This window comes from Oncorhynchus nerka, linkage group LG20 (assembly GCF_034236695.1).
Source record: "Oncorhynchus nerka isolate Pitt River linkage group LG20, Oner_Uvic_2.0, whole genome shotgun sequence".
Taxonomy (NCBI): domain Eukaryota; kingdom Metazoa; phylum Chordata; class Actinopteri; order Salmoniformes; family Salmonidae; genus Oncorhynchus; species Oncorhynchus nerka.
The window spans coordinates 62,678,041-62,693,977 of record NC_088415.1 but is presented as its reverse complement, the minus strand read 5'-3'; the positions used below and the strand labels follow the sequence as shown (position 1 = coordinate 62,693,977).

Sequence of the window (15,937 nt, the reverse complement as noted above, 5' to 3'; positions counted from 1 at the left end):
TGTTGTCATGCACCAAACTGTCATCTTCCTGCTCATCCCTCTCTCTCCCTCCCTCTCTGTTTCTCTCTCGCTCTCTCGCTCTCTTTCTCTCTCTCTCTCTCTCTTTCTCTCTTTCTCTCTCTCGTTGCAGTGCCATGCGTGTGTTGCTGTCCAAGCTGCCGCGGCCCTGGATCGTAGACGAGAAGAAGGACGATGGTTACACCGCCCTGCATCTGGCCGCACTCAACAACCACGTGGAGGTGGCCGAGCTGCTGGTTCACCAGGTAGGACACACACTAACACACCACTGCATTTCAAACAGTCTGGAATAGCCGAATGAATTTTGGGCTTGTAAAATTATAACTAGGCCAAATATAAGCCTTCCACAACCATACGATTTATCATTTTTATTTTATCGAAATAGTTGGAACCTGCTTTTTTCAATAGTCACTGATCTGGCTATGAAAATGCCCTTTTGGTTACAAATTGAACCAGAACCATGTACAATGCACATCCCCACTAAGAATGACCAAGTTCTTGTAGCAGGCATTATAGAAAACGTCTCAAACAATCCCTGAAGCACAAGCCCACGTGCTAGTGAGTAACCGGCTAATCTTTATATGTAAAGTCTAGCCAACTTAGATGTATTTGCTTGCTAACAAGGTAGAAGAGTTGAACTGTTCTGAACACACCCTTCTGTCCATCTCCGTCTGTTTGAACAACATGCTAGCCTGTCCACTTTTTTAGATGTTGAAATCAAGTCGCCTACCTGGATAAGAAGACGCTTGTTTCTCAGAATGAGAACTAGTCGCCAATTCCTTTTATATAAATGTGTATGAATTTGCTATATTGCTCATCCCTAGCTTAAACCATGCAGTCATGCACCAATGTACAGTAGTGTACATTAGGAGGTACACTGCAGAACCAGCATGTTATACTGGGGAGTTTATACAGGACTGTTTGAACGATAGCTCCCCCCCCCCCCCCATCTCTGTGTGTTCCCTCTGTTTCCTCCTCTCAGGGCAGTGCCAGCCTGGACATCCAGAATGTAAACCAACAGACGGCCCTGCACCTGGCTGTGGAGAGACAGCACACACAGATAGTCAGGGTCAGTCTTTCCTCACTCCCTCCCTCTTTTCTACTTTCCTTACTCCCTCGCTCCTCTCCTCACTCCCTCGCTCCTCTCCTCTCACTCCCTCTCTCCTACCACTAATTGAAGATGCTATCTGTAGTTATCTCGCCATCTGTCCCCCTGACGGTGCACTAAAGGCTGTTGAGAACATCAAAGACAGTTACCCACGTTTCATTTAAAATGGAGGATCTCCTGCAGTAGAATTAGCCCGCTCGGTCCAAGCTGACGTAGTGCCAAAGAAAGGAGAAAGCTTTCTGGGAGGGAACGTGAGAGGGGAGTAATGGGGCTCCTGTCTGGGTAAAGCTGTTACATCGCCATCTTCTGGAGTGGTTGGGAAGTGCAGCCTCAGACTGGCACAGCACGACCACAGTCATGTTCTGGACGTCTTGCTACGATATGGTGCTATACTCATTTGGATGATGATTGCTTAGAAAAATTGGTACTGAACTGTTATATAAATAAATGCTCATTGTAAATTAGCACCATGTTCATTTGGAACGCTCTGTGTCTCTCTCCAGCTGCTGGTGCGAGCGGAAGCCAAGCTGGACGTGCAGGACAAGGATGGGGACACTCCTCTCCACGAAGCGCTGCGTCACCACACGCTGTCCCAGCTCCGCCAGCTGCAGGACATGCAGGACGTCAGCAAGGTGGAGCCCTGGGAACCATCCAAAAACACAGTACGGGATTATTTATTTACTGAATTATTTAGAGTCTAAGACGTCGAGGGAGGGGAGGGGGGGTGCTAAGCTAACATATGGAGTTGTTTTAAGATGGTCAAACAATGGATCATTTAGCTGTTTGATTTGGGATTTTAGGACCCTTTTTGAGTAATACATTCATAAATGGCAAAAAGGACAGTCCAAAAATAAATCATAAGAAACACGGTTTTGAAGTGTCTGCCCTAAATCTTGGAGATATATTTAAAAAACTGATGAAATATATATATATTTATTTAATACATATTTAATGCCTTTTTTGGGTAAACTACCTTCATACCTTCATTTGTTTCTTTTAAACCGGTACCGGTTACCTTGAGATGAATCCCGTGACACTTGTGGGGTTGTAGAGCCAAACGGAGAACACCCATCGCGTTCGTGGGGAGTCTCTCCTTTCCATAGAGTGGTCATTATAGGTTGTAGGCCAAACCGTTTTCAGGATGTCTCATGGTTTAACAGACCGCGCTCTAGCTCTGCCGCCTTTCACCGCAGGTGCAGAAGTGCAACACTGGCGGATGTGGTGGATTGAGACACATCCAAAGCAACAACAAAAAAACAGATATCTAGCTTATACTGACTGATTTTGACTGGGATTTTGACTCACTGGCGCATCAATGGACTATCTAGATGGGTTAAACAAGAAAGTCCCATTGAGAGATATACATAAGGGGGCATATGCTTCATTGTGATTTCAAGCACCGTTTCGACTGATTACTATGCCGAGACAGCTCCTCACTCGGCTGGCTGGGCCTTTTCAAAGCCCCCGTCTCCCAAGTCATTTATCCTCAACATGTCTGACTCTTTCTAACCAGTGGCTTACATCTGTACTGATGGAGCCATTTGGGTGGCTAATTCAACTGCCATCTTGTAAAGTGATGCTATGGGAGAGTGACCCAGCCTCAACCTGTACAGCCCTACACGCTAGTTCACACATTCTAATTAGACATTGTCTGCTCTGCTCTCCTCTCCTCTGTCTGGTGAAGCTGGGAGGGGGGGGTGTGTGTGACAAAGACCGAGAATGGGTGACAGAAAAAGGCCGCGTTACTGACTCCTGTGTGTTGGTCCTCCACAGCTGATCATGGGCCTGGGCACCCAGGGAGCAGAGAAGAAGAGTGCAGCATCCATCGCCTGCTTCCTGGCGGCTAACGGAGCAGACCTGACCATCCGCAACAAGAAGGGCCAATCCCCTCTGGACCTCTGCCCCGACCCCAGCCTCTGTAAGGCCTTGGCCAAGTGCCACAAGGAGAAGACCAGGTAAGAAACCCCAGCTCCTTTACCCAGCTCCCAGCCCAGACCTTATAATCCACACTATAACGCTGTTGTTGCGCTTCAAGTAGTTGTCTCCCCTACCTTCCGTTGTGTCCGGTCTCCTCTTTCTCACCAACGCCCTCTTCTCTCCCCGTGTCTCCCCTCCAGTGGCCAGGTGGGCTCTCGCAGCCCATCTCTGAACAGTAACGGTGAGACCCTGGAGGAGTGTATGGTGTGTTCTGACATGAAGAGAGACACCCTGTTCGGACCGTGCGGACACATCGCCACCTGCTCTCTCTGCTCCCCGCGTCAAGAAGTGTCTCATCTGCAAGGACCAGGTCCAGTCCAGAACCAAGGTACTGTTGCACACCCACCCAGCCTCAATAAAGTGATCATGTCTGTATTGGAGCATTTTAGGGAGGTGTTCTGACTTAGGATCTTTAGTCTCCCATTGATGTCCCTGAATGATTTACGCTAACCGTTGTTGCGCTTCGGTAAGTATCAAGCTGAATAAGTTGCTAATGAGAGAATCAATTGATAGATGTTTTCAATCTGTTTGGGTTGGGGGGGGGGGGGTAAAGACATCCTCCAATCAGAGGTACGACTTTTTCTTCTCCTTCCTTTCATTGACATTGGATGTTGTTTTTTGTTGTTGTCTCCGTATAGATTGAGGAGTGCGTCGTGTGTTCCGACAAGAAGGCTGCCGTGCTCTTCGAGCCCTGCGGTCACATGTGCGCTTGTGAGAGTAAGTACATTAAGTGAACCAGCCTAGGTTGCGTCCGGTGTGCCCTGTGGAATGGGGCCCTGTCGCCTGTTCCAGCGGGCCTTACTGACCTGTGACTCTGTCCGTGTTTGTTCCCTCCCTCGCTGCAGACTGTGCCAGCCTCATGAAGAAGTGCGTACAATGCCGGGCTGTTGTGGAACGCCGCACGCCCTTCGTCCTGTGTTGTGGAGGGAAAGGTATGGAGGATGATGCAGCTGATGATGATGATGATGATGATGATGAGGATGATGAGGACCTTAGTGAGTGAATCTTCCACACGTTCCCTTTTAATTCCCTTTTTATCCTCCTTCCTTTCTTGTCATGACTCACCGTCCCTTCGTCCCCCCCCCCACCCCCCACGATGAACATGTTCTGTTGCTGTTAGCTTTGGTTTTCTGATTCACAGCCGTCTTGCTCACTCATTATTCAAGCGTTGTCATTGTTTTGTGTTTTTTAGTCGAGCGTGTTATTTTCCCTAGTTGAGGTCATTTAATGCGTCATCTATGATCGTCAACTTAATCAGACGAGAAATGGCTGACCAATTTTTTTGGAATGTGTTTAACCATAACATGTAATTCAGTCATGTCAGTTTTATAACATTTTAGCAGCATGCACTCATGTGATTAACAGAAATTGGCCTCCATAACTGGCTATTAATTTTCCCATAAATGGCCCCTAGAAGTATATTTGTCAAACTGCTTCCAATAATATCAGTCCATTTCTCCATCCAAATCAATCTGTTAGCTAAGCAATGACGGTACAATGTTGGTCATTTCTTTTAATGTGTGTATTTTGGGTTACGTTCACCATCCCCTAGTGTTGTCTTTAAGTTGCCCACGGTCTTCGATCACATTATTGTCCCTCCTTTATGACTGCACCTCACACGCAGTTCCCTTTATTTTGTTGTCCTTATTATTTTATGTTGAGTTAAAGGGGAAACTGTTGTAAGTTCACTGATTTTTCTATTGATTTGCCAAAGATTCGCTTGTCGAAAGATATTTCTGTGTGTTGCCACAAACTCGCATACCGCACAAACACACACATACTCACACACACACACACCGATCTCTTCAAATACACAGTACATCGTCTATCACACACGGATGCGCACATGCACATTCCCGTATGTCCCTTGACATTTGAAGAGGGATGCCAACCTAGACGAGACTCTCCTAGCCGTAGTGTTAGTTAGTGTTTAATGGGGAGCACTAAAGAGTTGTCAGGTTACCTGCTGGGTACTGCTGACACAAACAGCTTTTTTTCCTGGTCCTAATAACACTATTTAGTGTGTTTTTGTTTTTCGACTTGGGAGGAAGCGGTTGCAGCCAGCTGCCTTACTCGATCTAGAGAAGACTCCCCACCCCTACCCCCCACCTCCCACCTAACATCTATTTCTGATTTAATAACCTCATTTTCCTTGCCCTCTCTCTCTCTCTCTCTCTCTGTCTCTCTCGAGGCCTTTTAATAGAGAGTAGACTGCTCCTCCTCAGGCCTTGTCTTGTGGAGTTGTATCTGGGGCTCCTGCTATAACACTGTGACTGGTTATTCTCAGCAGGTAGCTCTAACTCAGCTCTAATGGCAGGGGGGTCGCAGCAGGATCTGCTCCAGCCCAACAATCTGGCGCTAAGTTGGTGTAAGTATCTCATCCTCTGCCCTGGTTCAAATCTCCCCTCTGCTGTCTGCCGTGCCTGGCCTAGGCCCTGCTGCCTAAACCCCCTTTTCCTTTGCAGCGGTCCTTCGCTCACTGCTCCACACCACACACAGAATCACACACACCCACAATTACACTGATTTCCACCATTCAGACAGGTTGTGCCCTCAAGCACGTGGCCTCGGACCACTTACGGCCGAACACCGTCTGGGGAAGTGCATGTGTCGAACTCTGAAATTCCTGCTTGTTAAAAAAGGCCTGGATTCAAGTGTATAACTGGCCCACATAGACGGGGCTGAATGATTGCTTGATTCGTTTGGCCTTTAGAGCAGCATGTCAATATAAGGGAGGTTTGCGTTGACATTGCCACCAACAGAATGAAAGGCATCTCCCTTTCTCTCTCTCAATCTCTCCCGCTTGCGGTCTCTCTAGGCTGCATTGAAACGGCTCCGGGGGCCACTAGTTTTTGAGCCTGCATATGTTGGTTGTTGCTTACTTTCTCAACTTTGTGTGCGTTCTATCCTTGTTTCCCTCCTACAGCCAGCGGTAACATCCCGGCCATGCAGAGAGACAAAGACAACACCAATGTCAACGCTGACGTTCAGAAGCTGCAGCAGCAACTGCAGGACATCAAGGAGCAGGTAAGCGTGGTGGTATGTACGAAAGACAGACATGGTGGTATGTACGAAAGACGACATGGTGGTATGTACGAAAGACAACATGGTGGTATGTACTAAAGACCTCGTTAAATGCCATGCATCATTTGAGTTTATATACAGTGGGGCAAAAAAGTATTTAGTCAGCCACCAATTGTGCAAGTTCTCCCACTTAAAAAGATGAGAGGCCTGTAATTTATCATAGGTACACTTCAACTATGACAGACAAATTGAGGGGGGAAAAATCAGAAAATCACACAGGATTTTTAATGTATTTATTTGCAAATGATGGTGGAAAATAAGTATTTGGTCAATAACTAAAGTTTATCTCAATACTTTGTTATATACCCTTTGTTGGCAATGACAGAGGTCAAATGTTTTCTGTAAGTATTCACAAGGTTTTCACACACTGTTGCTGGCATTTTGGCCCATTCCTCCATGCAGATCTCCTCTAGAGCAGTGATGTTTTGGGGCTGTTGCTGGGCAACACAAACTTTTAACTCCCTCCAAAGATTTTCTATGGGGTGAGATCTGGAGACTGGCTAGGCCACTCCAGGACCTTGAAATGCTTCTTACGAAGCCTCTCCTTCGTTGCCCGGGCGGTGTGTTTGGGATCATTGTCATGCTGAAAGACCCAGCCACGTTTCATCTTCAATGCCCTTGCTGATGGAAGGAGGTTTTCACTCAAAATCTCACGATACATGGCTCCATTCATTCTTTCCTTTACACGGATCAGCCGTCCTGGTCCCTTTGCAGAAAAACAGCCCCAAAGCATGATGTTTCCACCCCCATGCTTCACAGTTGGTATGGTGTGCTTTGGATGCAACTCAGCATTCTTTGTCCTCCAAACATGACGAGTTGAGTTTTTACCAAAAAGTTATATTTTGGTTTCATCTGACAATATGACATTCTCCAAATCTTCTTCTGGATCATCCAAATGCTCTCTAGCAAACTTCAGACGGGCCTGGACATGTACGGGCTTAAGCAGGGGGACACGTCTGGCACTGCAGGATTTGAGTCCCTGGCGGTGTAGTGTGTTACTGATGGTAGGCTTTGTTACTTTGGTCCCAGCTCTCTGCAGGTCATTCACTAGGTCCCCCCGTGTGGTTCTGGGATTTTTGCTCACCGTTCTTGTGATCATTTTGACCCCACGGGGTGAGATCTTGCGTGGAGCCCCAGATTGAGGGAGATTATCAGTGGTCTTGTATGTCGTCTTCCATTTCCTAATAATTGCTCCCACAGTTGATTTCTTCAAACCAAGCTGCTTACCTATTGCAGATTCAGTCTTCCCAGCCTGGTGCAGGTCTACAATTTTGTTTCTGGTGTCCTTTGACAGCTCTTTGGTCTTGGCCATAGTGGAGTTTGGAGTGTGACTGTTTGAGGTTGTGTACAGGTGTATTTTATACTGATAAGTTCAAACGGGTGCCATTAATACAGGTAACGAGTGGAGGACAGAGGAGCCTCTTAAAGAAGGTCTGTGAGAGCCAGAAATCTTGCTTGTTTGTAGGTGACCAAAAACTTATTTTCCTTTTCTGGATTTCTTTTCCTAATTTTGTCTGTCATAGTTGAAGTGTACCCACAAATGGTGGCTGACTAAATACTTTTTTGCCCCACTGTACTTGGTTCAGATATGGTTTAATTGTAATAAACAAATGTTGAACAGTCCACTTTGTGTGTATGCTCGGCACATCCAATAACCATTCACTTACAATGCCTTCAGAACGTATCCACACCCTTGAACTTATTCCACGTTCTGTTGTAACAGTCTGAATTTACTATGGATTCGATTGTGATTTTGTGTCACTGGCCTACACACAATGCCCCATAATGTCAAAGGGAAAGCATGTTTTTTTAGGATTTTTTTTATTACAAATGAAATGCTGAAATGTCTTGAGTCTAAGTATTCAACCTCTTTGTTATGGCAAGCCTAAATAAGTGTAGGAGTAAAAATGTGCTTTACAAGTCACATATTAGGTTGCATGGACTCACTCTGTGTGCAATAATAGTGTTTAACATATATTTTTTTAATGACTACCTCATCTCTGCACCCCACACACAAAATGATCTGTAAGGTCCCTCAGTTGAGCAATGAATTTCAAACAAAGATTCAAACACAAATACCAGGGAGGTTTTCCAATGCCTCGCAAAGAAAGGCACCTATTGGTAAACGGTACTTTTAACAAATAAAAATAAATTGAATATCCATTTGAGCGTGGTGATGTTATTAATTACTCTTTAGATTGTGTATTAATGCACCAGTCCCTACAAAGATACAGGCATCCTTCCTAACTCAGTTGCCGGAGAGGAAGGAAACCGCTCAGGCATTTCAACATGAGGCCAATGGTGACTTAAAAACAGTTTAATGGCTGTGTCGGGAGAGAACTGAGAATGGATCAACATTGTAATTACTCCACAGTACGAACCTAAATGACAGAGTGAAAAGATGGATGCCTGTACATAATGAAATAATCTAAAACATGCATCCTGTTTGCAGTAAGGCACTAAAGTAAAACTGCAAAAATACAACTTCATTTCGTAAATAAACTCACTGTCAACTGCATTTATTTTCAGCAAACTTAACATGTGCAAGTATTTGTATGAACATGACAAGATTCAACAACTGAGACATAAACTGAACAAGTTCCACAAACATGTGACTAACAGAAATGGAATAATGTGTCCCTGAACAAAGGGCGGTTGTCAAAATCAAAAGTAACAGTCAGTATCTGATGTGGCCACCAGCTGCATTAAGTACTGCAGTGCATCTCCACCTCATGGACTGCACCATATTTGCCCGTTCTTGCTGTGAGATGTTACCACACTCTTCCACCAAGGAACCTGCAAGTTCCCGGACATTTCAGGGGGGAATAACCCTAGCCCTCCGATCCAACAGGTCCCAGATGTGCTCAATGGGATTGAGATCCGGGCTCTTCGCTAGCCATGGCAGAACACTGACATTCCTGTCTTGCAGGAAATCACGAGCAGTATGGCTGGTTGCATTGTCATGCTGGAAGGTCATGTCAGGATGAGCTGGCAGGAAGGGTACCACATGAGGTAGGAGGATGTCTTCCCTGTAACGCACAGCGTTGAGATTGCCTGCAATGACAACAAGCTCAGTCTGATGATGCTGTGATACACTGCCCAGACCATGACTGACCCTCCACCTCCAAGTCGATCCCGCTCCAGAGTACAGGCCTCGGTGTTACGCTCATTCCTTCGACAATAAATGCGAATCCGACCATCACCCCTGCTGAGACAAAACTGCAACTCGTCAGTGAAGAGCACTTTTTGCCAGTCCTGTCTGGTCCAGCGACAGTGGGCTTGTGCCCATAGGTGACGTTGTTGCCGGTGATGTCTGGTGAGGACCTGCCTTACAACAGGCCTACAAGCCCTCTGTCCAGCCTCTCTCAGCCTATTGCGGACAGTTTGAGCACTGATGGAGGGATTGTGCGTTCCTGTTGTAACTCTGGCAGTTGTTGTTGCCATCCTGTACCTGTCCCGCAGGTGTGATGATCAGATATAACGATCCTGTGCAGGTGTTGTTACACGTGGTCTGCCACTGTGAGGACGATCAGCTGTCCATCCTGTTTCCCTGTAGGCGCTGTCTTAGGCGTCTCACAGTACGGACATTGCAATGTATTGCCCTGGCCACACCTGCAGTCCTCATGCCTCCTTGCAGGATGCCAAAGGCACGTTCACGCAGATGAGCAGAGACCCTGGGCATCTTTCTTTTGGTGATTTTTCAGAGTCAGTAGAAAGTTCTCTTTAGTGTCCTAAGTTTTCATAGCTGTGACCTTAATTGCGTACCGTCTAAGCTGTTAGTGTCTTAATGACTGTTCTATAGGTGCATGTTCATTAATTGTTTAAGATTCATTGAAAACTATGTTTAAACCATTTACAATGAAGATCTGTGAAGTTAATTCATAAAAATCCAAATATCTTTGAAAGGAAGGGTCCTGAAAAGGGGACCTTTTTTAATGAGTTTACAAGCGTTTGGTGCAAATCCAACACATCACTGAGTACCACTCTTCATGTTTTCAAGCATGGTGGTGCCTGCATCATGTTATGGGTATGCTTGTCATGGGTCAAGGGTTAGTTTTTTTTTGTTTGGGGGTGGTGACTGAGTAGAGCTAAGCACAGCCAAAATCCCAGAGGAAAACCTGGTTCAGTCTGCTTTCCAACAGACACTGGGACACAAATTCACCTTTCAGCATCACACTAACCTAATACACTGGAGTTGCTTGCCAAGGTCTGCGTGGCCTAGTTACGGTTTTGACTTAAATCGGTTTGAAAATCTATGGCAAGACTTGAAAATGGCTGTCAAGCAATGCTCAACCAACCATCTTGACAGAGCTTGAAGAATAAAAAATAAAAAAGAATGCAAATATTGTGCAATCCAGGTGCGCAAAGCTCTTGGACTTACCCAGAAATACTCACAGCTGTAATTGCTGCCAAAGGTGATTCTAACATGTATTGACTCAGGTGTGAATACTTGTGTAAATTAGATTTCTGTTTTGTTTCACTGAATTTGCAAAAATGTCTAAACATGTTTTCACTTTGTCGTTATTGGGTACTGTGTGTCGATGGGTGAGACATGTTGAATTCAGGCTTTAACACAACAAAATGTGTAAGTCAAGGGTTGTGAATACTTTCTGATGGCACAGTAGCGTGGGGATATTAAACACCTTTTCCTTGCCCTTAGACATGGCTTTAGACTCTCTTGGCATCTGTAGCCATGTCTTACAGCAACCATTTTCCAAATACAGTATGTTTATATCAGAACTGGGATGAGTACTAAGTGTTACTGTGCGTATCTTTCCAGACCATGTGTCCAGTGTGCCTGGACCGGCTGAAGAACATGATCTTCATGTGTGGCCACGGCACCTGCCAGCTGTGTGGCGACCGCATGAGCGAGTGCCCCATCTGCCGCAAGGCCATCGAGAGACGCATCCTCCTCTACTAGAGTCCCAGGCTTCAGTCTCGGCCTACTATACCACCCACACCCCCCCATCAACAACCAACCACACCAGCTGCTGCTCTCTCATCTTTCTGAACTTCACTGCTCTCCCCTCTGTGTCTGCTAGCCCTGCCCAGCGTAGGACGTCTTACAACCAGAAAAACAAAACATAGACTTAAGCATTACAATTGTGGCTTCTTTTTAAAAATGGAAACCTTGTTACAAAAAAAAAGTTGACATTGTCTTCAGAGAACCTTGGTGTTGTATCTCAGTTAAAAGCCTGCAGCAGACTAGTGTCTTGATCCCCCTGTGTCAGGAAAAAGTGCTTTGCTCCTCAGAATGCCCTTTCACCTTCCTTTCTATCTCTCTCTCTTACCATTTCTGTTATGATATCTGTGGTGGGGTCCTTGGCACGCAGCCCTGTTGTGTTGGACTCTTGGCCTTGGGAAATGTACAGGCCCGGAAGACACGTCAACTCTTCTTCTGTTGAAGGACTGCCTCAAGCGAAATATAAAGCCCATTTATCATTGATTCTACAAAAATTCTCTCTCTCTCTCTCGGGAGAGAAACTCGTCCTCTTATAATGATATCTGTGGTGGGGTCCTTGGCACGCAGCCCTGTCATGTTGGACTCTTGGCCTTGCGAAATAGCCTGGAAGACTGCCTCTGATGCTAAATCTAAAGCCCATTCATCATTGGTTCTATTGGAATTGTGTTTCTTATGCAAGCGTATTCATAATGGAAGCTACTGACTGGGATATTCCGTTCTTTTGGAGTTTACTCAACGTTATCAATGATAATTCCAGTATGATGGCATGTTTGTACAAATGCAATGTCCGTTTTTAAAAAGTTCAGCCGGTCTCCTGCGACACGTGCATATTTGAGGTCGGTTTATTGTTGTGACATGCTCCTCTACGCGTGTTTAATACCAATCAACAGGACCGGTTTGCACTAGTTGGCATGCTCTCTAGGTAGAAGAAAAAACGTCTGATTGAACGTAAAAGCAAAAGTGCTGTTCTTTCTGAGGTCTTTTGGAGGTCCACCGCCACCGTAACTCTGGTAACGTAGTGATACGGCGGTCGTCCAATCGCCAGGCAACACCTCATCAGCTGTACCTTGTTTACCAACCTCTCCTCTCGCGGGCTCTCTGTGGAGAAATGCAGGCAGGCAGCACATGTTTAGCATTGCGTCACCTTTGGGCTGCAGCGGTTAAATACTGTACGCCCAGTGGAGGTGCAAGTCAAGACACGTCTCATTCAGCCTCCTTCTCTAAGTGAATAGTGTCCGTCATGTACTCGCTGGATGGATGAATTCGCACATTATTGAGCATGTATGTCAACACGTATGTCACAAGTTGCTGTGGAGCTGTTTCTCGAGACTATAGGTGGTATTGTCTGTCTGATATTCATCCATCCTATGATTCTTATAAGCACCGCTAATAACCATTGATTATTCCTGTGCCATTGCTTCCAAAAATGATGTACCTGTTAAAGAAGTTGTTTGGGGATAAGGTGCTCTTTACCTTGTATTTTATTTAAATGTATTTTCTTTAAAAATATATATATAATAATGTATTGAGGTAGTGTACAATCTAATGGAAAGCCAAAACGATAATATAGAGTAAATTATTTTGTATTGCTGCCCATAAATAGGATTTATATGTAGCCTCTCCCACACCCACACATCCTGCTTCAATATCAATGTTGAAATTGGTCTTTTATTTTGATAGACTTCCAGCAACAACAAAAATGATCAAAGTATTATTTTATATCTTGTTTTGTCTCTGCAAGTCTAACATGTTCAGAGTCAATAGTAAGATTGATTGATAAGGAAAGGGATATATTTTTGTCAGCTTCTTCATGTGTCCTTCTATCAGTGTTTGTTTTTTTTTGGCTAAGGAGAACATGGTTCCCCTGGCAATGTTGACACTAATACAGCACATCCCTCTCTGGAGGGAAAATCAGATCACTTCTGTATAAGGTGACCAGCTCCCTCGCGAATGGGTTTGCCAGTGCAAACGAGCTCTTCTTTTTTTTTATAGGAAATAACGTTTTTATTCCTTTCACTGATCACGTTAACGCTTTAAAAGCTTGAAGCACTAATATTGCTTTATCGTAGTATTGTCTTGATGCAGTTGTTATAAAGGCCTATTTTGTACCTTATTTTCCATACTTATATCTGTTCAGATTTAAAAAACGTTTCGGTAGTATTCTCTCTCCTTTTTTTTTGGCATGAATGTTTGATGTATGCAGTACAACATGTATCATGAAAGCTGGTCACTGTATTGCTTAAAAGTGCTTTAAAAAACAAACGTATAGCTGAAATAAAGTTCAAAATGAACCTTGGGATATCCTAACCACAGGTACTTTTTTTATTTGTTTCTTGTGAACGTAAATTGACTGAAGGACGACAGTGTCGACTTGTTTATTTCTAAATGTTTGATGGACAATTAATTAGCATGTTGCCTTTCCCCTGCTGTGTAGGCTGGCGTCTCACTGTCTTTGTTTTTGACAAATGTACATTTAGAGGCATTTGGCTGATCGCATCAATATACAAAACAATAATTGACTAAACAAAATTGAAGGGCTGCAAACTAAGGTAAATCAGCAGACACTAGGAATGGTTCTATGATCTCCCTCACTGATCACAGCACAGTCCTGGGGGGGCAGTGGTGGTTCTAGCTTGTATGGCTCCCTGGGTGATCCCCCCAAATAAATCACCATTCTGCACTAACTAATTTTACACAAATAAATAAATAATAATCAAAACATTTAAAACTATACAAAAATGTATACAACAAGAAAAATACTTATTGAAACACATTGGGGTACACTATTTCTAACAAAAAAACAACTACATTTCACAAATCCTATAATCACTCATATACACAAATGGAATAACACACTTGTAAAGAAGAGAGCCTGATTATTACACTATTGCACTTCAAACAAGAAACACACAAACTAAATTGCACAACTAATTGCATTAGTACTGTACAAAGTAAGAGGTGCGCTATTTGATAGATTCCCCCGCTCCCCCTACCTCTGGCTTCCAGTGGGGAGATCTGAGGTCAACCTACCCCCACCTCCCTCCCCATCTCGTACTTCTGAGTGGGAGACCTTCCCAGGCAGTAGCCTGCCTAGCTCACAAACTGGAATCAGGGCGCCCGCTCCGACCAGGTTAATTGACCCACAGTCTCACACGGTGACATGATATCATTAACGTGACGTGTAAATGAGCGATAGAAAACACATCGGGCAAAAGTCACCATTTGGAATATTTAAAAAATAATAATTGTGCGGGTGTCCCTTGCTGCACTGGGCGGCTTGCCCATGTCGCCTGTACCTAAATCCACTGCTGGGGGGAGGAGGGTCAAAGACAGTCTGTGTCCTGGTGTGACTGTCATTTCCATCCCTCTCTTACACGGGCAGGACTAATGGTCTCCTGTCACTCACACCCAGCAGGGGTTAACTGACAAACTGACTGCCTGGTGGGGGAATAACGACCCCCGACTCCTCATGACCCAGTCAGCAAACAGCCCTCCCCTCATGCAGCACAGCTATTCTCCCCAATCCTCAGGCCAGGGAAGATAGTGCTGTCTCCAGCACCCTGACGGGGTGGCAGTGCTGCAGTCAGTCAGTCAGGGTGATGGATGATTGAATGGACGACTGGGTCTGAGCCATGATTGGATCTCCCCAGCAGACTCCCTGCCTTGCCTATCTGCTGCTGATCACACACCCACTGCTCAGGACAAGGACCAGACCCTCTAGGGCCGGCCACATAACATACTGTGCAACACAACAGAAACAGCAAAGCTATGTTTTAAAGGGATAATTCATCCAGCTGTTCACCCAACTGTCTCCCCTTAACCTCACAGTGGTCTTTTTTTTTTTACCCAGCACACAGATGGTAAGTGGTACCTTTTCCCTCCGATGGTCTATATTTACAGTGCATTTGGAAAGTATCAACTTTTCCACATTGTGTTATTCTAAAATATATATTTTATTTTAAATGTCCCTCATCAATCAACACGCTACCCATAATGACAAAGCGAAAAGTTTTTTTGAAGATGTTCTAAATGTGTTACAAATTAACAGGAATACCTTATTTCCGTAAGTATTCAGACACTTTGCTATGATCTTGAAATTGAGCTCCGGCGCATCCTGTTTCCATTGATCATGCTTGATGTTTCTACAACTTGATTGGAGTCCACCTGTGGTAAATAAAATGATTTGGAAAGGTGCATACCTGTCTATATAAGGTCCCACAGTTGACTGTGCATGCCAGAGCAAAAACCAAGCCATGAGGTTGAAGGAATGTCCGTAGAGCTCTGTGGTAGGATTGTGTCGAGGCACAGATCTGGGGAAGGGTACAAAAAAGGGTCTGCAGCATTGAAGGTCCCCAAGAACACAGTGGCCTCCATCATTCTTAAATGGAAGAAGTTTGGAACCACCGAGACTCTTCATGGAGCTGGCTGCCTGGACTAACTGAGCAATCGAGGGAGAAAGGCCTTGGTCAGGGAGGTGACCAAGAACCCAATGGTCACTGATAGAGCTACAGAGGTCCTCTGTGGAGATGGGAGTTGAACCTTCCTGAAGGACAACCATCTCTGCAGCACTCCACCAATCAGGCCTTTATGTTAGAGTGGCCAGACAGAAGCAACTCCTCAGTAAAAGGCACATGACAGCGAGCTTGGAGTTTGTCAAAAGGCACTTAAAGGACTCTCAGACCATGAGAAACAACATCTCCGGTCTTATGAAACCAAGATTGAACTCTTTGGCCTGAATGCCACGTCTGGAGGAAACATGGCACCATCCCTATGGTGAAGCATGGTGG

General features: G+C 45.0%; 1 protein-coding gene across 1 annotated transcript in view; it reads left to right on the top strand.

Moving 5' to 3' along the window:
- mib1 (MIB E3 ubiquitin protein ligase 1) overlaps positions 1–13,457 on the top strand; it is a 95,886-nt gene extending 82,429 nt beyond the window's left edge. The window contains 11 exon segments of the mRNA XM_029623387.2: positions 131–263; positions 1,001–1,087; positions 1,630–1,788; positions 2,900–3,081; positions 3,244–3,375; positions 3,377–3,431; positions 3,742–3,820; positions 3,949–4,098; positions 5,394–5,471; positions 6,030–6,130; positions 10,968–13,457. Coding sequence (XP_029479247.2) covers positions 131–263; positions 1,001–1,087; positions 1,630–1,788; positions 2,900–3,081; positions 3,244–3,375; positions 3,377–3,431; positions 3,742–3,820; positions 3,949–4,098; positions 5,394–5,471; positions 6,030–6,130; positions 10,968–11,108 — 1,297 coding nt within the window. The 3' untranslated portion in view covers positions 11,109–13,457.
- The last annotated feature ends 2,480 nt before the right edge of the window (positions 13,458–15,937 follow it).